Below are 25,230 nucleotides of genomic sequence, written 5' to 3'. Positions count from 1 at the left end.
TGTATTTTGTTTTGTTTTTAGTGCATTTTGTTTTGTTTTTAGTGTATTTTGTTTGGAAGTCGGTTTTGTTTTTTTATTAAAAAGTTTATTTCATTTCAAAGAGTATGGTATGAAAAGTGAGGTAAGGTGTGCTCATTAAATATATTTTTATACGCTGTAGCCGGGCGTTGCCATTGAAGAGTGGGAGCCCTACCGACCTACTTTCCCTTTCACTATGAATCCTACTTTTTATACATGCATAAGTTTGAGGACTGTTTATTCGATGTTTTTTGCTCGGATGTTAAGTGAAATGTCAATAGCTTTTAATAGTTAAAGGAAACTTAAAAGTCAATAATAAAGTCTCTTAGTGATAATGTGAATTTTAATCATGTTTGGATATTAGTATGAATCTAATGACCCTTCACTCAACAAAATCGATCTAGATCAGAAGAGACTGTAATGGACGGAATCATATATGCTAAAAGTATTACCGTTTGGTTAGTTGGGAAAAGCACTCACGCCTATCCATTATTGTAGGTAGAGCTAGATTTTCGGCTTAGTCCTCGTATATTCTTTTGCTTTTCAGTTTGTTCTTACAAGTGTATCATAAGTATCGATACTTGAAAGGACATCGTTACTGATGTAGGCGTGTTGTGGCGTGCTTGAGTGCCGGCCAACCAACTAGGCCACTGCTCTAGCATTGAACGACTGACCCTCAGACACCCTGCTTCAAATTTCTTTCAGCAGAAATCTAACAATGAGTTTGTTTTATTTACCACAAGAGTTCGCCCGCGACTCCTTCTGTGTTGGATTCAAAAAACAATGATTAATAGACTATGTGTTCTTCCAGACTATCATCTACATCTATGGTATGCCAACTTTTATCGAGATCCGTTTAGCAGTAAAGGCCACAAACTCTAATAAACATCCATCCATCCTAACATTCGCATACATTTTATTTTATTTATTAGTAACTTTTTATAAAATCAACTAGCTGTTCCCGTGCGACTTCATACGCATGAAATTGTGAAAATTTTATTTTGTTGTTTACATTTGTCAAATTATCTATTGCAAATGTCAAAATGACATGACATGACAAACCATGGTAACCTCGTTTCCTTGACGTTGGCAGCAACTTATAGTCTCTTTTTCACATTACGGTTTTTGTCCAAAATATTTACCCTATAAGTTATATTGATATCTTAGGCAACAAAGAAGTGTGTGTTCACGCTTTATTATAATAGTATAGATTTAAATTCAAATACACTAATATCTAACTGAAAATATTTATCAATTCGACGTAATGTTGGTCGTGGTGTGTTCTTGTTTCCATAACAATAAGCCTACCAAGTCGCTTTACATAAGAAAACCATTTTGTAATAAGCCAGTCGTTTTCACAGCGGACTTTACAATGCAGCAACCGTATAACTTGCATGTATATAGGTGCGGGCTTTTAGGTCATGGTCGACTTACTGGTTTCAGGTTGATTTATTCTGCAAAAAGAACAGAATGAACATCTAGGAACTGAATAGTTTACTTTCAGGCTCGGAATTTTAAGAAAGAAACACGTTTATCTTTTTTTTTATATCGTTAAAAAGGCAAACAAATCCTTCGACTAATCGAATAAATAACTTTACAATAATTTAACATTTACCAAGCACTTTTATACTCATTTAACTATATAATTACTAGTTTTGCCCGCGACACCATCCGCGTAGAATTTAAAAAAAAAAACAAGTAGTCTGTGTTTTTGTCCAGGCTCTCGTCTGCATCTATATAAACTTTATCAAGCATTCAGCAGTTTACGCCACAGGCATCTATCCATCAGTCTAAACTTTCGCATTTACAATATTAGTAAAATATTTGCAGCATCTCCTATATTCTCTTTATCACAGAATCCTCCATTCCATATACCGTTAGCACGCAATATACAGCTGCATGATCAAACACTGCGAATCAATCATAGTCGGCCAGCAGAGCGAGGCTTAATCACGTGTAGAGCGCCCTGTTTGTGCTCACCCTTTGATTGACATCCGTCATTACCATACGATACGATACGTTTGTGACGTCACATCGCCCTCCAGTGCACTTAACTGACTATCTGAATCACACGATTGATTGGTATCTTGTTCTAGTTGTTAGTGGACAGGGAATTTAATTTTCCAACCTGATAGTTCAACACAATTTGTGTCAACATGTTCTAAACAAGACTATCGTTCTCTAAAACGCCTGCTTACATTCGTTGTATTGCTGGGTTTGCTAGTGTTTTTGTATAGAAAGATGATTTCAGAGGAACAAGAAAAAAGACAAGATAGCTTCGGCAGTAGCTATTGAAGTAGATTTGACATACTTCATTCTACATGTTGATTGATATCTAGTTCTTTTTTCTCTAATTATCGCTCTTTGTTAATCAGAAAAGAACGATAAGAATCGTTTGCGAGCGCAGTTCGTGCCAAATCTCGGAATGGGTATTACTTAAGTTATGAGGGCATAAGTAGCCCCTTTGACCTTTGGACGTACGCCAAGCTTATATGCGGGGCTGCACTAAAACTGCAAGGTCAGGCGAAATATGTTGCGGTTCATTGCTTAGAATAAAATCTAAATACACATCTTATATAGATCATATTTTAAGCGAAATACATAAATACATTTGTCCAATTTCAAAAGTCTAATGCTGGGCCGAAATTTCCATTTATATTATCATTACCTAGTGATTCGTTAGTGTTAGGTTAAACTAAATTTCAAAGTAGTAAAACTCATGTTGCGTAGTTCAGAAACGCATTACAAGATTTTATCGAACCAAAAATACTAAGGAATAGTTAATTGTATCTGGGACACTAGCTATAAATGCACTATTTTTGGATATTCGTGTAATTTTAAGTTATAAGATCTTAGTAACAAACACCACCAATTACGTTTCTTTTGTATTCTGTCAAATATACCTGTGGTTACTTTTTAAATTTAGATTTTACAACGGTAGTGCCGGCAAACAACATTGAAACAAAGCTTGACGACAGTTTTTATTTTCAGTTTCTATTGTTCTCAACGATTTCGCTCCTGACCTTCGCTGGAAAGCTGTAGTCTCTACTACTCTCCGATTCATAATAGAAAAAGACAAAAGATACATTTAATAAATTTCTCGTTTCAACAGATACGAAATTTACAATCGAACAATGTTAAAAATGTGACTACCAATTATTCAAACAACAAGACGTGATGGGAATCTCATTTTTAACGTAAGGGATATAATGTCTTATGAAAATAATATCCAAATCATATTTTCTGTTCGACATTTATAATATTCTTCGATTCTATCGCCAATTTCATTGTGAATATATGCCACAGTGCATTAATCAGACAAAAGCCCCAATAGCTATCGCCGCAATATCTTTTTGGTGCACGAATAACTAGTGGAATCTATGTTAAAAGCTGATAGCGATAATAGATATTAACAAATCAGGTCTACCATAAATCCATTAGTTTCAACCTCATAATAGTTCAATAATAAAGTAGTAAAATACGTCGTAAGGTTTTAAAGCATTTTATAAAAATAACAGCTGTGACCAAAGTTACCTTCCGTCACTTTTAATGCAGTGAATACAAAAGAGTGATTTTTGATCTAGTAGCCTGCAAACTTGTGCAAACTCCTGGATCATCCAACAGTTTTATCCTCTACTACCTATAATTTTGTAATGTTTTGTGTTCCGCATAATTTAAACGACTATATCTTCGAAATAACGTTGTAGATTTCTATCGTAATTTTTATAATAGCTATAACTAATTTAAAAGTGAGCAGCAGATACTTTCTCTAGATAATGTAATCGCGTTCCGCTTGTAATTTACACTACACCACAAAGTTCACACTCGACTCTGCAGGGTTAGACAGTAAAAAACATGAACGAAACGAAAGCGATTATCGTTCGATTGTGATTGGTTGAGACACTGACGTCTGACGTCACGCGTTAAAATCTTAGACAGTGACACGCACGAAGGTCGCTTTCGTCTTTCGTCTGTCGTTTTTCGACTATTTCCTTTAAAATTCCTAGACAGTAACACGAAATGACAAACATAATCGTTTTTAAAGCGACACGATCGTTCGTTTTTGAGGCGATTCTCAAAGGTGTCTCGTTTTGCTTCGAGATCAACTGAATCAACTTTAGTTAAATGTCTTTAATTATTATTAAATATTAATTTAATCTTCTAAGGTGAAAAATCTTTAAATGGTATATAAATATAACCTTAGACCCTTTAGATAATGAAAAATAAACTTTATTTACGATCATTTTTATTTCAAAATTAACATAAAAAACATAAATTACACAAGTTACAAATAAAAACTATGTAAATGTTAGATGTTTTTGCATTTGAGACTGCTTATCAAAGCTACATTCTTTTCTCAGCCAACCCAAGGTGTCGCCCTCCATGGGACTCGCGCCGTTACTTCTTTATTATAACCGGATTTAGAGGATAAACCCCTAGCGAACCTTGGCTCGCGCCGTTACTTCGTAATTATAACCAGATTGGTAGAATGAACCGCCAGCAGAAAAAAAGGAAGTAATGTCAATGAGAAAATTTTGTTATGGCGTCTTGAAGAAGTTTGAGGAATGCTTGTTGGATATTTATTGTATCCCTATCAGTCTGGGCTCTGACAGCTTCCCTTGCGTGAAGATTGGTTTCACGCAAGGTTTCCAGCTCAAGCCTTTTTATATCTAATGCATGCTGCCTCCTGTCACGGTCCTCCTCCAACTTCAACCGCTGTAATTCCGCAGCAGCAAACTCTTTTGCCACTCGATCATACGGCGTCTCAATAGAGGAGGTCCGTCGCGTTGATTTTAAAACGCGTCTTCGTCTGTTCTGCGATGCATCTGTCAATAAATTATGTGTTTAAAGCTTGGTGGAAAAGCTAGGAACAGGAAAGATACAATCTAGAACTGTAGTGTTTCAATTCATATGTATGTTAGTATTTACCTTGACTGTGACCAAAATCAGATGTAGGATCGATTGCTGCTGAAGAGGAGGCAGCAGAGACATCACGGCGATTTGTTCGCTGCTCGCGTTTTTACTCATTTTTATTAAGTTTTAAACTCGCAACACACTTGACTAACTTTTGAATCTCAACTGTATTTTTGACGTGAACATTTTACATTTTTATACGTCAAATTCAGATGACACAACAGTCATCGTCAGCAGAGACAATAATTAGTTTTTTTTGATGATTCACCTTCGTCTGCACGAAAGTGACTATCGTCGGTTACTGTCTAGCTTTCTCGGGAAAACGAGAGACGCTATCGCTTAGACGAAACGATGGAACGTTTCGTTTTTGGTTTTTTACTGTCTAACCCCGCTGAACTATCAAAGCGTAGTGCTGACACTTCAATACGTCAAGGCCATTTTATGCCAACCTTTCGAGATTCTAAAGTTGTTTTGTACAAGTTACACACGTTAGGTTTTAATTCTTTAACTTGCAGATCCAATAGACAATCGTAACAGAGTTTTATAGTACTCATTACTGTTTAGTTTTTGACACAGGGTTGTTTATAGGTTAAGCATGGTTAAACCAACGTGTGCAGCTTGCATTAGCAAAGAAGCAAATACCATAAAAGTATTAGAATAAATGTATATTACTATAGTTACTTCACGACAATGTTCCCTAAACGATTATTCAGATTAAACTACTTCAGAATCTGCATGCCTCACGCTATACGTTCATTTGTTTAGTGATATTTATGAATACACCTGAAGAAGTATACTTTTGTGAAAGTTAAAGTTGAGTTTAATTTGTCAATTATTCGAGATGACTTTAATTATCGATGTTTCCGTAAAATTCTTGAACATTCCTTTCCAATCTTTAATCGAGAAATCATGTTTCATTATTATTTTAATCATTTTTTCCCCATCCAATTCGCTGCTCTTTCATTCATGTTAACCGTATTAAAAAATTAAAACATTAGTACAAAGTGGGACAAGGTTACAAAGCGTCATAAACAACTTTGTATCGCTATCCTGATAAGAGAACGGCAAACATATATCCATTTCGCCAAGTCAACGATAATTTCCAACGGTTGAAGGAAGTGCAACATAAGTAGACGATAGTACGATAATTGTCGCCTCGCGTGCGGCCAATCTCTCGCTACCGGACTGATTTATTGACCGGTCTGCAGTCGTGTTATCGCGCCTCGTTATCTAATTAGCCGGGGATTAACAGAACGTGGGACCCATGGCTGCCAGCTTAACAAAAGCATGGCTTGATCTTTGCTACGTTGGTTCCTATATGTAAGAGTAACTAGAGAGGAATAAGAAGATAAAAACGGATTAATATTTGTCTTAGTTTAGGTTTCATTCTGCATTGAATTTAGAATGTATTCTTCGTAATACATTTATTTGTTTACTTTGAAAGCGTTTTAAAAGTTTTAAACCTTATAATAATTTTTTTTATTATAAGGCTTACTAACAAAAAAACGACCTTTCAAAAAAGCCCTACAGCTACGCATATATTTGTAAATTATTGCTCTTTAGAGAAATTTGCCTTCTAACGTAACTTCATTTTACTCAAAGTGAAACTTCAAAGAGCAAAACTACGTAGAATTTCGTTCGCTGTTCATTGATTGTAAAATATGTTTGAGTTTTCTTGCCTCTTTATAACATGTGAAATTCTGTGAATAAAGTCTTATTTCTAAAAGTAGGTTACTGGTTTTATAATATTCAAGTCTACAAGCACTCATAATTTCTTTAAAAGGGGAGGCAAATTACAAAGATTTTGATTCGATGCGATCTTTACAATAAATACCTTCAAAAGTTATCTATTACGAGCTGTTGTCCGCGAATTCGTCCATGTGGTATTAGAAAACATACGAACTATATAAATTACAAAAAGCTACGTATCCTTCGGGAACCGGACATTTCTCGGGGGTGAAGCTTACCCCATGACTCTATATATACTCTATATATACTCTATACCCCATGACCTTATATTCCAGACATGTTGAACCGTTGCAGAACGATCGAGTAAACATTAAAAAACTAAATTAATGAATCCCACGGGAACCGTAACTATTCACGGGATAAAAAGTAGCCTATGTGTTCTTCTAGACTATGCTCTAAACCTGTGCCAAATTTCATGGAGATCCGTTCAGCCATTTAGGCTACAAACGCTAACAAACATCCACCCATCCATCTAAACTTTCGCATTTATAATATTAGTAAGTAAGCGATATAACCAAGATTATTTAATATGTAACATATTAATATGTTAACTGTTAACAGTTCCGATAGTGTTCACTTATTTTAGGTATGCCTTTGAACCCAAAGTAATGAGAGTAAATCGATCCGGTTCGGTTTTGGCCTTTGAAATATTAAAGCGGCCAACAGGGTGTGTTTTTGTAGGGCTTCGGTACGCCATCGCTGGCAGGTTGTTGAAACGTGACCCTTTTGTCATTGAAACTTGTGTGAAAACCCAACATCCCAAACTAAAGCCACTACGCAAACATTTACCTAGGTAATCCAAGATCCGCCTACGTCTTCGTCTCGTGAAATGTAAAGGTAATATAAAAGCAGAAAATTTAAACTATCTTTTAATATAACGCAATCTCTACAATTTATAAAATTTGGGTGTTTATAAACACGATGTATTTAGCACTTTGAACCATCGTTTTTAAATGCTCTCTTTACGTCAGAGCACCGTTTGTTCTGGGTAATCTCCAAAATGCCTAAACTAATTTTGAATTGGAATTTTATTGAACAATAGATAATGTATGCGAGAGGAAATTGGCTATTATTTTTTTTGCATTTCAACACTGTCGAAGTTTTTTTTTTCATATGAAAACCGACATTTTTCATTAAAAAGAGAAATGAAAACAATCATTCAGAAACCACGTGAATGTTCTAACACAAATACATCAAATATTTGTAATAGAAGCTCACTGAAACAAAACGCACGAGGCCTTTTTGGTACAAAGAGTTTTCGAACAGGTGTCGGTTTCAATGAAAAGTTCTCTACGCCTGCAAACCGCAATACCTTTCTGTTGTGATTTATGTATGTGTTTAAACATTTGTTACTAGAATCTTAGAAAATACAAGAGTAATTAATTTACTAATGAGACAAAGTGACAGCACTTGTTTATCAAAAGCTAAACTAGTATTGACATGTAATAGTTTAGTCGGGGTTCAGATACCTACGACCTTATGGAGGTGCGCACACTGATCGATTTTTGGTTGTGAACTAAACAGTTGAATTGGCTGCGAAACAATCGACAATCGCACAACAGCTGTGCGATTGTTAAGTCAAAGACGTGCCCGATCATATGAGGTTTTTAAATGTCATCAAAATCTTTAAATTTTTCATTCAAAACACAAAATTATTTTCAAATATTTAATTGACTAGCTTATTAATTGCAAATAACAGACTTATTATGAAATATTATGAAACTAACTAGTTTATGAACGAACGTCTTATATTAATTGTTGTTATTCCTTGTTTCAGGTACGACTATATAAGTAATAATAACTACGTAAGTCAACGCAAAGGGAAAATTCGATATCATCCATCGGCAGTTCGATACAAAGTTTCGCATTGAACAGAATAATGAGTGATCTATTTTGTATTCAAAGTAACTGCGTTCGATCACAATTTGCATGATCGTGGTATGCATTGGACGTTTCTACTTTGCTGTGAGTTTCCACTGAGAAACACGTGTACAAAACACATTACCATCCCCATAATAATATAGAAACAGTATTTTATTATATGTTTCTGTAAAGACGGCTAGATTTTTAAATAACTGTTGGTTGAGACTACGCATGAAATAGAAAAATAAATAAAAAGTAGTCTATTCGCTATTACAGATAAAAATCTATAATGTACTATTTTTATATCCGTTTTGGAATTACTTAGTCGGTAACTCCATCCATCGCTTTAATAATGTAAGTAAAAATAGTAAGATATAAAATTACTGTACACTAATTAATTATTTTTGTTAACTAACCAGCCCGTCTCTATCGCTTCTATTACATAGAAATGATTAAATGAAAACATTTTTATTCTAGGTACGACCTTTTGAAATGAGTTCCTTCGTTATTGAGTTTAACCGGAGCAAACAAATCTCACCTCTTTTTAATTTTAAGAAAGAAAGTTTAGTCCTTTCTGCTACTTTTATAATAAGATAAAAACCATAGATTTGTTCATTTGTAAGTTTTGTTATATTTTGTCTACACCGGATGTAAACTAGTTTTCTATATTATTGTGGAATTCAACAGATGTTTTAGGTGGCTAATAATCAAAGCAAGGTGTTTCATTTCACATTATTATATTAATTACTAACATGTTTGTATAATAAATAAAATTTATTTTAGAAAGCCGTAACAGTTATATTTTATACACAGACAAACTACGACACTTTCGTCTTCAGATATATACAAAATTTGACATATGTATACTCTTTATTAGTAGCTCAGGATAATTATACTAGCTTTCGTCCGCGACTCCGTTCCGCGAGAAATTAAAAAAGTGCCTATGTGACATCTGTACGAAATTTCATCTAAATTTTCGCATTTATAATAGTAAGATTAGTATGGTAGAAATGTCAAAAACAAATATCTCTTTTAAGATACATATATTTAGTATGTATTGATAATGTTTGGTATAAGGAAGCTATTTTCAACAAACATCCATAAACAATCTTCCTAATCGTTACGCGGCACGATTCATTATAATTTCAGAGTCAGGGTGAACGGTAATGTGAAGGTCTTTACACTATACGGCATCGTTACTTACTAACAGTGTGTTACAGTTTGAACATTTATTATATAATTGTTTTTTTAACATTGGTAAATATAGCATGTTCCTCGGGAATAATGTAGCATTCCAACAATTAAACACTTTTAAACGAACCAGTAGTTTTTGAGTTTATTCCTTACAGACAATATTTTTTTTAATTTCAATTGTGGTCATAATAAATACTTATGTCGTTTTACCTTCGTAATTACGACCTGTTAGTGCATTGTTAAACTCTGACCTCTCATGTCCTTGACCTATTTGCTCGCTCCAATTAATCCACGTTAAAAACATCGTGTCGTGTTCGTGACGTGGTCGTACGATATAAAAGCGCTCGCTAGAAGTAGGTCGAGCCTTTGTCGAAACTTATCGATTTTGCACGGATCCGATAAGTGAAATGTGTACGGTTCTGTGAAATTATAACCTTGTCTTACCCTTTCTGTTTTTGACATTTAAGTATTGCAGTGCGTTTCCACTGCTGAAAGATTGCATCAAAACATTTAACAATTTTTTTTAAGGAGAGGGATAAGAATATGTTTCTTACAAATTTCTAGACATTGAAAATCAAGAGTTAATGAAATCATCCACAAATATAGAGAACCATAACAGGGTTAAAATTAAAGTTAAAATTAAAGTGGTTTTGAAACGTTCGACTAAAATATTTGAATATAAATTTTATATAGAAATAGTTTTGACGTCAAAACTGTTCAGTCACCGACATTTCGAAGGATTTAATGTTGACATAATTGTACGTTGAATTTCTATTTATATTCTTCAATGGAAACCGCAAGGGAAGCTAATTTAAAAGAAAGAAAGTACTAGTGATGTACATTCAAGACATAAATAACTATCGACGTTTGTGTTCATTCGTTTTTCGCGGGTCATTTGCCATTAGTTTTTGGTAGCTTATATAGCTCAAGGCTCGGATGAAATACACCCCGGGCTATCATTGCGGGAACCGGGTCAATGGGCCTCGGCACGCCTCGATTTATTGATGCCGATAATATCGTCTGTAACGCCTCCCTATAACTGCCTATTTTATGAACGTTCCCACCATTTATTTACATCGACATAGTTAAAAGTGACTTTAAACGCTTTTTAAAAAACTAAATGGGATCTGTGTACTCGAGACTTTAATCCTGTTCAGATTACTATAAATAGGTAAGGCTTTGACTATCGACATTGAGTCAAATAAGATTTTACTCTGTTTTCAATAGGCATTAAACAAAAAGGCTTTCGTCAAATCTAAAATAAGTTTGCAAACCCAGCCCACACGCCAGACTTGGCTGTAACCGTCTCACTTAATCCTCGAACTGTCTTTAACAACTGCCATTGTAATGTACTACCTTACTTCAAAGTTTTGCAGCAAATTTACTTTAAGTAAACACGAATAAACTCGAAGAAAATAATTTGACGGTGAAAAAGACGCATAAGAAGAGAAAATGTCATCTTTATGTGCGTCTCCTCCTCCGTCAATCAAGGGTAGGCAACGCATCTGCAATTGCGGATGTTTATGGGCAGTGGTCGCTTTCCATTTCGGTGGATTCAGGCGGCCGCTTGCTCGTTTGCCACCTTGTATTATAAAAAAAACTCTGAATACCTTTTTCCTTGTATTAAATATAACTTTAAAGTTGAACTGTTTTTATCCTTTTTAGTCGTAGGTTAAACTAAAATAATAACAATCAGTGTAAAAACATGTAGTTTGCCGTCGTCAAATAAATAGCCTACTTTTAAGAAATATCAAGGGAAGGACAAGATGTGAACATAGTCCCGTACTACACTTTGTTTTTTTTTTCAAATAGCTCTATCACTTGATGAGTGCCCTGAGGGCCATCATTATGGAAACTAGGTCAACGGGCATCAGCACTCCGCTATTTATCGACATCGATAGCAAACGACTTCCTTGGAACAGCACTTTTCTTTCACATTACTCAGATGACATCTTGTAAATGTGTTCACAATATATTAACACTTCTTATGGTGTTATCTTACTGACATGAAAGTAACATTAATCGGCAGTATTTGTAGTCGTTTTTAAAATTTTTATGTATGTTGCCTAAAGGTATGTTGGTATAGGCCCATTTAACTAAGTATTTCGTACATTGGGACATTAATTATTATGTACTTTTGCCTTTTTTGGAGTTTTTAAATTTGACGCTGTTGTTCGATTTATTTTTAAAATATCATAATGTCATAGATCTTAGTAATTATACATCTAAATTCACACTACAAAAGGCAAAAGATAATGGGAAAACAACAGGCTGTGCAAATGACTCAGCTAACATATAAGGATACTTGTATTTCCGTCTGTTTAAATTTAAATATTTCTACTACTTGGATACGATTTCCTTATACGATATATGTTACTTTATATCGGATTGTGGGTGGATAGGTAGCTAAAGAGATAGTTGAAAAAAACTATAAAACGGTAATTTATAAGGATGTTAGGAGTAGAATACCTATGGCAAAATGTTTTCGTTTAAATTTTCTTACTCTTTGTTTATAATTTCTTTTGTTGACGTTGATAAGCTCTTGCCCATAACTTGTATTGCGAGATGTTAAAAAAGTACATAAACAGCTTAAGTGTTTTTTCTAGACTTTTTTCTACATTTGTGTCAGATATCAATAATCGTTAGGCAATTTTATTTTTAATTATAAATATGCCTACATTAAAATTGCGCATTTATAATTTTAATATTCTGTTTTCTAAAAATCCAAACACTCTTAATGGTTAAAACATTTAGGGGAGTCTTTTTGTTTTACAGTAATTAAACGTGGAAATCTGGTCCAAGGCTGTGACCTAGAATCCATCTTTATTACAATTTCACCTTGATCTTTGTGTCGTAAATCTATATTATTGGAGACTTGCCAGTAACATGAAGGAAGACTCAATAGGAATTAGAGTATATTACACTTATTAAAACTCAATTTAAAATAATGTAATATTTATACTTGCACGTTTTATATAATACATATAAATGAATATGTTGCTTCCAGGAAGTTTTGAATTTTTCTCCTGGCAATACAAACTACCTAATGAAATCTGTCGTTAAAAGAACTGATATTTTTTTTGTGAAATCATGTTTTTTTGAATAGATATTTGGTATTCGATTACGTCATTATAATCTGAATTTGCTGCATATGAATTTTGACCCTAAGAATTCGTTTTTCTATAACAACGCGCAATTTCATACTTGTTCTACCTATAAGATTTTATTCCAAAATTTTGTACAGTTACAAGCTTTAACGGAATAATGTGAAAATGTTCGGAATTCCTGTCTCCGAATTTGTTCCGTATTCCTGTTACGTGGACTTGGACTTTTTACGGCACCCGGAATTGGAAGAATTAGAATTTCAGGCGTACAATGGTATTTGAATGGATGAAATACCTTAAATGATTACGTTATTAATATTTAGAAATTTGCTTGTGCTAATTTCCCATGAAATAGATGTATTTTAGGTACTTTTTCGAAGGTTACAGTGTAATTCTACAACTATTCAACGACTTAGGAAAAATTTTAATAGCAAAATCGACTTCATACATTTATCGTGGACTTCTAAAATTGCAGAAATTTATAATTCATATTCACTAGGTAGGTACTAATTGTGCATCCAGATAGTGCAAGTTACAATGATGCAGTAACCAATTAAACGCAGTGGAAGACCTGCAGGGCCGACTTCTGCAATGCGCCAGCCCGCGCTTTCTTACCAACTAAACACAAACATTAACAACACTATAACCCTCGGTTTCAACTCCCTAAACACTTTTATAATAATACTAGCTGTGGCTTGCAACTTTGTCCTCGTGAAATGAAAAAATAATAAAAAATATAACCTATGTTACTCACAGATAAATTACCTTTCTAATTGTGAAGGAATTTTTGAAATCGGCCCAGTAGTTTTTGAGTTATTTCAATACCTACAAAAATACAAATCTGTCCTTTTTATAATATTCGTATTTTATACATGTCTTTGTTATTTAAAACAGTATTAAAGTGATGTTAATGTTTTTTGTGAACGTTTTCGCAATGCAATCCTACTCTAATACCGTGTATGTAGCTAGTATGTTTTACAACTGTACTTTGAAGCACCATCCATAGTAACGACAGTGAGTTTTGTCAGACAAATGTTTTAATTGTAATAAAGTTATGTGAAAAACCTCAATTGATAGCAAAATTGCGTGTCCTACAAAACTAAATACATATGTTTAATGTTTTCTTAAGTTTTCAAACATGACTTTATGACAGTAATCATAATTTCTCTATTAAAATAAACGTACATATCTTTTTTTATAATCCTACTAAGTATAAAGATACGTTTGAACGTTCCAATTTAACCTAAAACAATTAAGAATATTTATAAAGGCTTAACATAAATCTCAAAAATTATTCGTTCAACGTTGCTTTCGGTATAAACATTAACTATCAGGTCAAACCCACGCAAATAAATCACCAGAAAGCCGACGATAACCTAAGTGCAAATTGGAATGGAAGAGCTACGGGCGACGGAAGTAACAAAAATTACGATGATTGTTTGTTAAAAAGTGGCACCAAATGATAAGTTTTATGGTGTGCCGTTATCGGCAGCCAGTGGGCGAGGGCCGTTGAACTTTATTTATGTTTTAATATATGACACTCATTTTAATTGTTTTACATAAATTAAAAACAAAACGGTAGATTATGAAGCTCGGGTTACTAGACCTTAGAGGACAACCATTGCGATAGAAGTAATAAATAATTTGATTGCTCTCAATTGTCATTATTACATTTAAATATTTTTCTAACTTAAAAACAAAATTTTCAAAAAGTATTTTGTGCGACCCTGCCAGGATTCGAACCTGGAATCTTCTGATCCGTAGTCAGACGCGTTATCCGTTGCGCCACAGGGCCTTGTAGTATAGTTCTGAATTACTTCGTCTGTTTATATTCAATATGGTGACTACCTTTTACTTAATTTAAAAAAATATTTTTATTTTTTTTTAATTTAAAAGGATAAAAATTGACTTTCTCATAACATCATTTCTACTGCTATCGATATTATGCACTTTTGTAACTTTTCCTCTTTAAATAAGATTATTGATCTTTTATGTTAAAAAGACGAATATTGTCCAAATCTAGACATAGATCATTTTTAAAAACCTTATGTCGTACGCCATCTATCGGAAAATAATGTAATACTAAAAATAAGTCATAGATGGCGCTTTACAATAAAAATTAAATCTACATATGTTGGCACACAATTCTTAAAAACTATACAAAAGTAAAATAATACACACAAAAATTTATGTTTATTTATTTGTATTTATTTATTTCCAGATCAACTTGCGGCTGATCCTGGTGTCGGGGAAGACGAAGGAGTTCGTGTTCAGCCCCGTCGACTCGGCCGGCGACATCGCGGTGCACGTCTATGACAACTGGCCAGAAGGTAAGACACATGAATGATGAGGGACAGGATACTAGGATTGTACATATAATACTTTAGCTCATAGATCTTGATACATTGGTAGAGTCTGCAGAAGCATATTAGACTGGCATTAACAGAAGACAGGCGTCGATATGACGTAATTCTGCTTTTTATCTGATGAGTGTAATAGATAATTTTTTGCCTTCCCTCTTCCTATGCTTTTTTGATAAAGGCAGTGGATTTTGCAAGGAAATGGATATATAGTACAAAAAGTATACTTTTCTGTAAGGCTTACAACCTTTCTCCAATCTTTAATTTAATTCAGACTAGCTGTTGTTCGCGATTTCGCTCTAGGCAAATAAATAAATAAAAACATAACCTATGTTACTCACTGATAATGTAGCTTTTTAATGGTGAAATAATTTTCAAAACTGGTCCAGTAGTTTTTGAGTAATTTCAATACATAAAAAATTAGAAATCTTCCCCTTTATGATTAGTATAGATTTTTAATAGCTGCAGCATTTCGCAACTTTAATGTTCGCTGGTTCGTTTATCTCTTGTTCTAGATAAGATTCGTAGTAATAAATAAACTAAACAGCAGTTTCCTGTGTTGAAAATGTATCAAATATTCCCACTCTAAATGTGGCAGTTTTAGATCAGTTATTTTCAGAGGATTATCTCTGTATAGTGTATAATGGTCATCTGTCAGTTATGGTTAACAATGCTATTTTAATATTCTGGGACAACTAAAATTTTAAAATCTTTGTTAGGAGGTAGTCATAGATTTTCAAAATGTTTAAATTTCAAATGTTGAATCGAATAATTGATGTTTTTCTGTAAATCCAATTGTTGACAAAGTACAAAAACATTTAATTCTAAACAATAATTTATAACTGCTTGATTAACATACACGCGACTGAAACTTTGTCATAATGTGCTTATAATTTTATTAAACTTCGACTTTGAAACACTAATTCGATAATTTCTTATCAAAGTTTGGAAACGCCTCGTGAGAGTTGAGAAAATGTCATGAATACGAGAACAAAATGGGTGTCGAGTTGGAGACTACATTTCTTTTTATTCAATAAAAAATACAATTCGATAAAATATTTTTAAACCTATCGAATAATTAGATTTATTTGTATATTTTTTAAACTAAATAAATACGCTATCGAAAGTCTACATATGTTAAACTTAAATAATTGGATACAAATACGCGTGCGGAAATGCTGTTTCTTTGTTTACAAAATTCTTTACATTAAATACGACCTCATTTATCTTTAGAGGGTGATTCTATTTTCATTACCGTATTGGCAGTGTATGGCGTTATGCAATTTCAATTAATATTTCAACCGCATACCGCGCGGATCGTTTAACGCGTCCTAATGCGGTCTAATGAGAAACATCGCCAATGCCAGAGTACACTACAACCACTTCCTTATATGTACAGATACGGAAGTATTCGACGGTAATACCGCACTATGTAAATATAGATGGATGCCACACTACCGTTGCCGCACGTCCGTTTTTCGGTCAGTATGCCTAATAAAAGTGTTGTAATCCAACGCACAAGATTAAGTCTCTTAGGTTTCCATTACATGTGTGCAATTGTTTTGTTATCTCTGTTTTTTCAATGAGATTGAGTGGGACGACATGTTTATTACCAATACATTAGTTTAAGAATAGTGTAAGAATGACGAGTTGAGGTTTTATTAATTCCTGAGCAGTGTTTTACCTCGTTTTCTTCTCCCTCCCTTCAAACGCTTGTCATAGTATTTATAATCTGTGAAGTTATAAACAGTACAAAATAGCGTCGCCGTATCGTTTATGTGGCATCTCCCTAACATTGTTGGCTTGTATTGGAGCAGTTATTAATTAGCTTTATTAATGTTATGATCGTGCATAGTAATGATGTATGACGTCATTAGAAACATCCATCGTTTTTGTTTATCTTTTCTAGTACTGAATATGAGTAGTGGCATTTGCTTGTCGCCAACTATTATTATTGTCGTTGAATTGTTTAAATTCATGCAGCATTTTAGCGATTTTATTACGTCTAATGTGGGAACTACGCAAAATAACATAGAGCTCTGAATAATGGATACGTGTGTATTTAGGTGGGTTGTAATGGCCCATAAATATTTGTTATGAACGCTCATTGTACTGAGGACTGCGGCACTACTAAGTGCACCATACTTTTCTTGATAGTATGTAAGTGCAGTTAAAGCTCTCTTAAAAGTTGAATTATAAAATTATATTTCACAGCATTGGTGAAGTCATATAATGGGCTCAAGTCCTTACCTATTTTACTTCTTACTAATATTATAAATGCGAAAGTTTAGATGGATGGATGTTTGTTAGAGTTTGTAGCCTAAACGGGTGAACGGATTTCGATCAAATTTGACACAGATGTAGAAGATAGTCTGGCAGAACACATAGCTACTAGGTTTTTTTTTTAATTCCACGCGGACGGATTCGCAGGCAAAAGCTAGTACAATCATAATATTGAGTTCTGTAAAGGAAAAATTAATGTTAAAAGTGATGTTAATTTTGCGAAGAAATTCTATCTAATATTAAAAATGTTCTATTGATGTCGAGTATCATGTATTTTAATGAGTTTGTGCTTATTAAAACGAAGTAGAGCATTGAAAATTACATATTTTTTTATGTGTAGAAATATCTATGGAAATATCTGTAGATATTAAAATCAGGACAATCCCGTAAGATTTAGTGACGGCACATAGCATTATGTAAATGGTGCCCATTGTCGCGTAATGATGCCGCCGTCATAAAGCCCGCGGGGAATTCACCGACTGGATTTACTGAGAGTACTGGTAAATATATGTCATACAAAAAAAAAATATAAAAAAGCAAAATATAAGTTTTTATCATAGTTATCAAGTAACAGATGTCGAACACGACTCCGTCTAAGTGGAATTAAAAAAATGGTCATGTAGGGTGTTCTACCAGACTATGCTCTACGTCTGTGTGAAATTTTATGAAGAATCGTTTAGTCGTTTAGGAAATACCTTCTAACAAACATCCATCAAAATACACAAACTTTCGCATTTATTGTATTAGTTAGGTTGGTTTTCAATTGTTTTTTGCTTTATCAAACAACCAGCTGAATAATTACGTCTAAAATTAATTATCTGAAATCTGTTCAATCTTTTGATTCCTTTTTGTCTGCGTTTTATTTTTAACCACGAGTTGCTATTGTCTTACTTGTAAAGGCCGAATAAATATATCGACAGCGCCATCTATCGTTGTAAAAGGAAACTATTTTTTTTAATTCCTGCGAATCTAAGACACGTCTGCCATTAGGTAATTCTAAATTTTGCTTATTAAAAAATATTTTAATTCAAAATTATTCAAACTAGAAACAAACTAGCTAGAGAATGTACATTTACAATAGTATTAGTATGAATTGAAAACGATTATTCCTATTTAAGTTTCTTATTTTATTGTGATCAAAAGCGTCATCTATCGATAATGTGTTAAAAATATTAGTTGATAAATTCATAGTGATGCTCTATGAACATTTACAACAGACATGTTGTAAGCCTCCATAGCTCAGGGGTTAGAGCACTGGTCTTGTAAACCAGGGGTCGAGAGTTCAAATCTCTCTGGGGGCAATATTCCATGATCTTTTTTTTTTACTATTTTTAATCCATATAGTATTGTATTTCTTAAAAAATCAATACTTACACATTTTTATGTACTTTTTAAAAACTTACATTTTTTATATTTGTCAGACAGGTTGGTAAAGTATTTCCTCTACCGATATAGATGTTTTCAGATTATGTTAGTATTTTTTATTAAGAAATATTTATTAATTTAGTGGTTTATTGTTTTCCAGCCGACTGGGCGTCTGAGTGCGTGTCTCGAGCCGAGATCCTGCGACTCATCTACCAGGGTCGCTTCCTGCACAGTTCGGTGACGCTGGGCGCGCTAGGGTTGCCGCTCGGCCGCACAACCGTGATGCACCTCGTGCCACGAGAACATCTGCCTGAACCAAACTCACATGGTAACACACTATTTATTGACCTTTAAATAATATTGCAACACCTATGTTGTATAGGTCAAATATACTGGAAGTTCAGTGGTTTTTTTGATGTATTCCGGTCTCTTTATGTTATTTGTATTTCTTAAATTGTTTCTAGAGGACTATTAAACGATTCTACATGTGGTAGGAATAAAGTTTAAATTTTAACTTTTACCTTATTAGTTAATGAAGTTTTTATATAATCATGTTACTTGTATTATAGTTTGTTTTATTTATTATTTTTAGTGTCTAATATGGTATTTACTACTACGGCTGTCTCTGCACCGTAGTATGTTAAAACACAAACTCACCAATTGATGTTATTTCAGAAGTCCGATGGTTTTAACTCGTCCCGACCTGACATCCTATCCTATAAATCCTTATATCCCTTGTAAGTAATATTAAAGTTCAAGACGTAGATATTTTATGAATAATTAGACTGGTTTTTAGTATTGTATTGTCCCCCAACCCAACCCAAACGAATACAAGAGTCAGCCGTAGTATATATTTTGTAAATAATTTAACAATTTGTTATTTATTAGTTGTTATGTAACTAAATAAACATTATTGTTTTATCGCGTTTGATTTACAAAATCGTTTGGGTTGGGTTTTTAGATTTTTTAAACAGTTTAGTTTTTTTTTAATGATAGATGTTTTATAAATTGAATTTATCTTTTTCTAATTCCAGATCAACGACAAAAGAGCAAAGGGGGTTCCAGCAGTTGTTGTTCCGCATCTTGCTGCATATTGTAATGCCCCCTCGTGCGAGCGCGGGGGCACGGGGGCACGCGGGTCAGCGGCGGGGAGGGGGCACGGACTCAGTGTGTTCAGTGACGTAGAGTCGGGATTCCATTTCGCCCTAAACTATTGTAGTTTTTAAATTAAAACCGTAACACTTGCGATATTTTTAAAACGCCTCTAGTTAATTAAGATCCTAGATCTGTTATTTCGCGGGCACGTTCATTTGTAAGCTTACGTTTGAATATGACGCACAAAATTAATGTCTTTAAAGTCGGAGCACACAACGAGCGATGATATTATATTTGAAAATATCGCAAGCGAATCGACTGGATGCATCCTCTGTGAATTGGATTTATGCACGCCGTGAATAAATCCATCATGAATTTTACGGATTTGATGGGTTATGGATGTATAGGATGGGTTTGGTCGGGATGAGTCGAGTTAATTCTTAGCTTCTACAGCTGTGTTAGATTAAGAATTAAGTTCATTGGATTTAGACTAAATAATTAATTTCTGTGTTGATCTCATAAATAATCTAATAATTATGTTGAAGTAAGTCAAAAAACATTAACATCACAGCAATGTTTTAAATTGCTCGGATTACATCGACTTTAGTAAACCTTTGTAACGTAAACTATATTTTACGGCTTTCATGTGATACGGTTTTTTTTACATATTTTTTTGTAATGCTCACAAAATCTAACATGGCTGTAAAACTAAGACAATTTCATTTCACAATGATTACAAATTTGTTAGTATTATAATTTAGATGGACATGAATTTACGTTACTGCGGATTATATTTATAGAATAAAAAATAAACTTAAATGACAAAATAAGTAGTGAAAATAAAAAGAAAGGATGTGTGTATATTAAATGAATCTTTTTTGCATTGTACATATTTGAAGAGTTCGCTATAGAAGTAAATGGAGCTACTTGTTTACTTTTGTGATAGGTTATTGCAATAATCTTTTTAATTTTTTTTTTCTTGATTATAAAAAGCAAAATAATGAAGTATTGTTACTACGCTTGTAAATGTTAAATTATCGGTGCAATTGGATCACATACTTTTTCGCATAGGATTTTTTTTGAAATGGTAGAGATTTTTCTTTTGTAAAGTTTTTTTTTTGGTCTTGTTTAGAAATGAATTAAAATAGATTTTTTGTTTATGTAATGTTTTTAAAAGTATATTTGAGTACTATGTTAAATTTACAACTTTGTGTGAACTTTTTCAGGGGAAAAAATTGTAATAAACCAGTTTTTTCTGACAACCAATAAATTTTGCATGAATTGTAAAATTCTTGTGACATGAGTGTACATCATGTGCAATATTTTTTTTTATAAAAAAATAAAGGAAAACAATAAGGCGACTATTACGAGGCTAGGAATGTTAAATTTTAGTATTAAATGCTTTTAGACGAAAAATGCACTTGACTTTTGTTTTAAATTATGTTAAATTTTGACAGTTGCTCTAAAATTTACAATCCGTTAATAAATTTAGTGATGTGCTGTTGAAATAACTGAGTGTAAAATAAATACTAAAGTATATAAAAAATAAAATATCATCAAATAAAAGTTTAAACAATTTGACTAGCATTTATTAAAAAAAAATATTGTTTAATTTGGTTCATTTTAAAAATTTGTAAAATAAATTTTAAATAATAGTGTAATTTGGATGTTTTTTTTATAACTCGAATGTCTTGTATAAGCGGCACATCACTATTTTATTGTACCTTTTGCATTTACTTGTAACTGTTTATTTGATGTCCATATTTATTGTTTTAAAACATCACAAGGCATAAGCGCTACCCTTAAAAATATATTTAGTTGTAACATTTATGTATTTTTAATTCGGCTTAAGTTTTGATTTATGTTATAAAGATTTTAGCTTAACCTATTACCTTTTCAATATCGATACATGTTTTTTTAAATAAATCAAAATAGTTATTTATCAAAAAATTAAAAAAAAACTCACTATATTTCACTATGGCGTCTAATTTTTGCATGATTTCCTCTTCTAGTCTTTGTTTTTTTATTTAAAATTCCACTGCATGTATAAAATATCTCTATTCCTATGTTTTGCAATAAAAAAAACGTAAGAAAACTACAGTATGTGCTTTATTTAGGATTCATTATCGATAATAGCAATTTACTTTCCACTTTAAAGCGAAATATTTTGTGATATAGTACAAATATAATAATTAAAACTCTTAACTTTGAGAACATCCTGTAACTCAAAGGTCTTTTAACAGTATTAGGACAAAAAATCGAAAATTCACGAGTGAGGGGACAAATATTTTATTATTTTTTTTTAATAAAAGAAATCTTGCCATTTACAAATTCGAGAGGTCAACGATGAAATTAGAATATAGAATTCGATACATCGAAACCAGTTTTGTTGACCCTCGCTCGTGCGACCCTATGCCGTATGAATGTTTTTTTTTACCTTATTTTGATTATATTCCGTTCAGTTGTATGTATGTATTTTGTTAAGTTGTGTAAAAATATCTAGTTTATAATAAATAATAAAATTTTCAAATTTATTTTGCATGTTTTCTTTTAAATGCTTGTCATTTTACACTTTCTGTAAATATAGATGTCGCTTCGAGTATTTTCGAATTGGAATTTTTGTAATTGTAAGAGCTTTGTAAGAGAGACCTCGCATCAAATGGAGTAAGTAAATATTTTAAAAAAATGCAACATTTAATCAATTATAATATTTTTTAGTATGTTTTTTAACTTTTTAACCAAGTTTTGTCAAAAAACACTATCAAATCTTTTATTTATACGTTAAAATTTGATTTTTTTTTACAATTATATTACAATTACATATTCGCGTTGTATTGAGTGTTTTTTTTTTATTTTAAATAGATCATTTTTTTTTCGATTCCATTTGATACGAGGTGTTACATATAGTCTGAATGATCCGTATGTATGTAGTGCGCCTCCGTATGATGCTAGGCCGCGATAATTCCATCTCTTTACTGTATTTTAATACATTTCAATAGCGATAGATTACAAGAGTAAGGGCGCACACCTTTGACTAAACTATCGCACACTTGTGCGAGTGTCGATTGTTTTACAGCCTTCAACTGTTTAGTTGCACAACTGAAAATCGAGTATTATGCGCACTCTATATAAGCTTATAGTAATCGAAGCGAGATAAACCGGTTGTGCGATAGTTTAGTTACAAGTGTGCGCGCGATCGTAATGTGGTTAGAATGTAAATATGTCGAACGAAGCCATTTCACACTGTAATTCAAAAAATTGTAAAAAATTACGACTGTTATTTTTACAAAAAGCAAAAAAGTTGTAATTGTGAGTATTATTTAGTATTTTGATGCCTCCATCGTAAGCTTTATAAGTTTGAAACAGAAATTTTGCAAGACGAAATTTTAAACATTAATCAGGATGCATCGAAATCTGTATTTCATCTATTCCTTTGAACGTTTCTTTTGAATTTACACAACAAAAGTCCAGGTGTAAATCGCAAAATTGTGACTTACGAGAGTTTACGTAGGAACCATTGATTTACGTTACGAATTTTATCACTTACATGTTTTAATTTTATTAAAATTAAATTGGAGCACTTACTTTTTTTATGCATCTATGAGAAATCTACTTACTAATAAATTAGACAAATGGCTTCACATATGACATGAACAGATCGGAGTGTAAATATCAAGTATTTAGGCAAATATAGCGTTAAAATATTAAATAGCTTGAAGTGGATATTTGTAACACCGTTGTATGTAAAATTTTTGTGTTTTAAAAAGTTATAGTATTAAATATCAAAAAGTACTAAATAAATGTCTGTTAAAATAAAATTTTGATCATATCTCTTTGTCTATGTAATTAAAACGATTGAATTTTAATTTTACAAAAAATAATATTTTAATACAGGTTAAATAACGTTATTTATCTTGTTAATTTAGTTAACATTTTTAATAATTCAAAGTAAAAATTATAAGAGAATCGGTTTTTGAAGTCATATTTACTTCAAATGGCAACATTAAAGTAATTTACCCAACATATGGCGTCTTGAAGATTTTTTTGACGTTTGTGTTCCAAATTACGTACCTATAGTTTATACATCTAAATAAATGGAGTGACTACATACAACGGTTGTATTGTAATAAATTAATATTAGGCGTCACTGTATAACAGGTGTTTTATCTAACGTATTACATAATCTATATTATTGTTAATATTAAATTATAACAATGTTGATTACTTACCAGTTCTGTTAAGTCGTGGAGACTTACATTTGTGTTGGGTAGTTGCGCTTCGTCATTCACATCGGAATGTTTTGTGGTAACTAATAGGTTGTAAATTGTTTGAAAGATTGAGTTTCGATGGGGTCAAATAAAATTTTAAGAATGTATATTGTATTTTTATTTCATTACCCTAATACTTTCATGCTATTTTAGAAAATTCAAAATGGATTCTAAATTCGATTGGATTTTTTTTAATGTATTGATGACAGATTATAAACTATCCAATAGTCTTTGAGTTGAAACAAAAGAGTGCTAAAATTTTTGTCTTGAAGTCAGTTTTTAAAAAATTTTGAAATTGACGATTTGATCATTTACAAAACACATTATCTTTACGAATACATTTATTTCACTTCAACGAATATATTTTTTTTAATTTCTATATTTGTATAAAAGATTGAAAATTCATATTCATAAATAAATGAGGATAGTAACAATGAAGGGATAGAACAATCTGCAAACTTATTAACCGAAAAACCAAATTGGAACATTCCGAAAATTAAAAAAATTGCGAGCTTGTCTAGTAACTTATTTCACTAAATAAAACTAAATGTTATATTAACAAATATTTATTAATGTGAACAATGTTCTTGCATTTCCTTGAAAATTTTACGAAGTCACTTAAAAAACCAGACTGCGGCTCTCCACTGGTATAGGAGACATCAAATATCTTAACATCTCGGATTATCCCATAAGTCGATGCGAAAAACACAATTTAAAACTCTACACCGGCGGCAGAGCTCACTGCGGGTACATGAAGTACCAGTTGAGTATGAAGAGGTTCTTGTCGAGCGCGAGCTGCGCGCCGCTCAGCTGCTTGAGGCGCGCCTCCACGTCCTTCAGCAGGGACAGCTCCGGCGGCGTCAGCGTCTCCTCCACCTACATACATATATAGTCAGTGATAGTAGAACTATGTATAGAGGATTTCAATAGAAATGAGAAATTATCTCATGGATGTGTGTGTGCGTGTGTATGTGTGTGTAGTGTGTGTGTGTGTACTGACGTCATCAATGTGTTGCT

General features: G+C 32.6%; 2 protein-coding genes and 2 non-coding genes across 5 annotated transcripts in view; 2 read left to right on the top strand and 2 right to left on the bottom strand.

Annotated features, from left to right (window-relative positions):
* LOC106105536 (ubiquitin-like protein 3) overlaps nucleotides 1–21,277 on the top strand; it is a 109,492-nt gene extending 88,215 nt beyond the window's left edge. Inside the window, exons 2-5 of one of the 2 annotated variants that reach the window (XM_013285905.1) lie at nucleotides 15,064–15,172; nucleotides 19,011–19,178; nucleotides 19,526–19,587; nucleotides 19,885–19,977. In XM_013285905.1, the coding sequence (XP_013141359.1) occupies nucleotides 15,064–15,172; nucleotides 19,011–19,178; nucleotides 19,526–19,542 (294 nt within the window). In that variant the 3' untranslated portion in view covers nucleotides 19,543–19,587; nucleotides 19,885–19,977. Of the gene's footprint in view, nucleotides 1–15,063; nucleotides 15,173–19,010; nucleotides 19,179–19,525; nucleotides 19,588–19,884 lie in introns of both variants that reach the window. The other variant, XM_013285904.1, reaches the window with a different exon arrangement.
* Trnar-acg lies at nucleotides 14,565–14,637 on the bottom strand. Its single transcript has one exon. It is a non-coding gene; the product is annotated as a tRNA-Arg (tRNA).
* On the top strand, nucleotides 18,714–18,786 carry Trnat-ugu. The gene has a single exon. It is a non-coding gene; the product is annotated as a tRNA-Thr (tRNA).
* A 3,486-nt stretch (nucleotides 21,278–24,763) lies between the features above and the next one.
* The window catches only part of LOC106105356 (DNA-directed RNA polymerase III subunit RPC3), a 9,913-nt gene continuing 9,446 nt past the window's right edge, over nucleotides 24,764–25,230 (bottom strand). The window contains exons 11-12 of the mRNA XM_013285647.1: nucleotides 25,214–25,228; nucleotides 24,764–25,089 (exon numbers count right to left, since the gene is read on the bottom strand). Coding sequence (XP_013141101.1) covers nucleotides 24,952–25,089; nucleotides 25,214–25,228 — 153 coding nt within the window. The 3' untranslated portion in view covers nucleotides 24,764–24,951. The remainder of the gene's footprint in view (nucleotides 25,090–25,213; nucleotides 25,229–25,230) is intronic.

This window comes from Papilio polytes, unplaced genomic scaffold, assembly GCF_000836215.1.
Source record: "Papilio polytes unplaced genomic scaffold, Ppol_1.0 DF822845.1, whole genome shotgun sequence".
Classification (NCBI taxonomy): domain Eukaryota; kingdom Metazoa; phylum Arthropoda; class Insecta; order Lepidoptera; family Papilionidae; genus Papilio; species Papilio polytes.
Note: the sequence above shows the minus strand (reverse complement) of the source record. Positions and strands in the feature narration are given on the sequence as shown.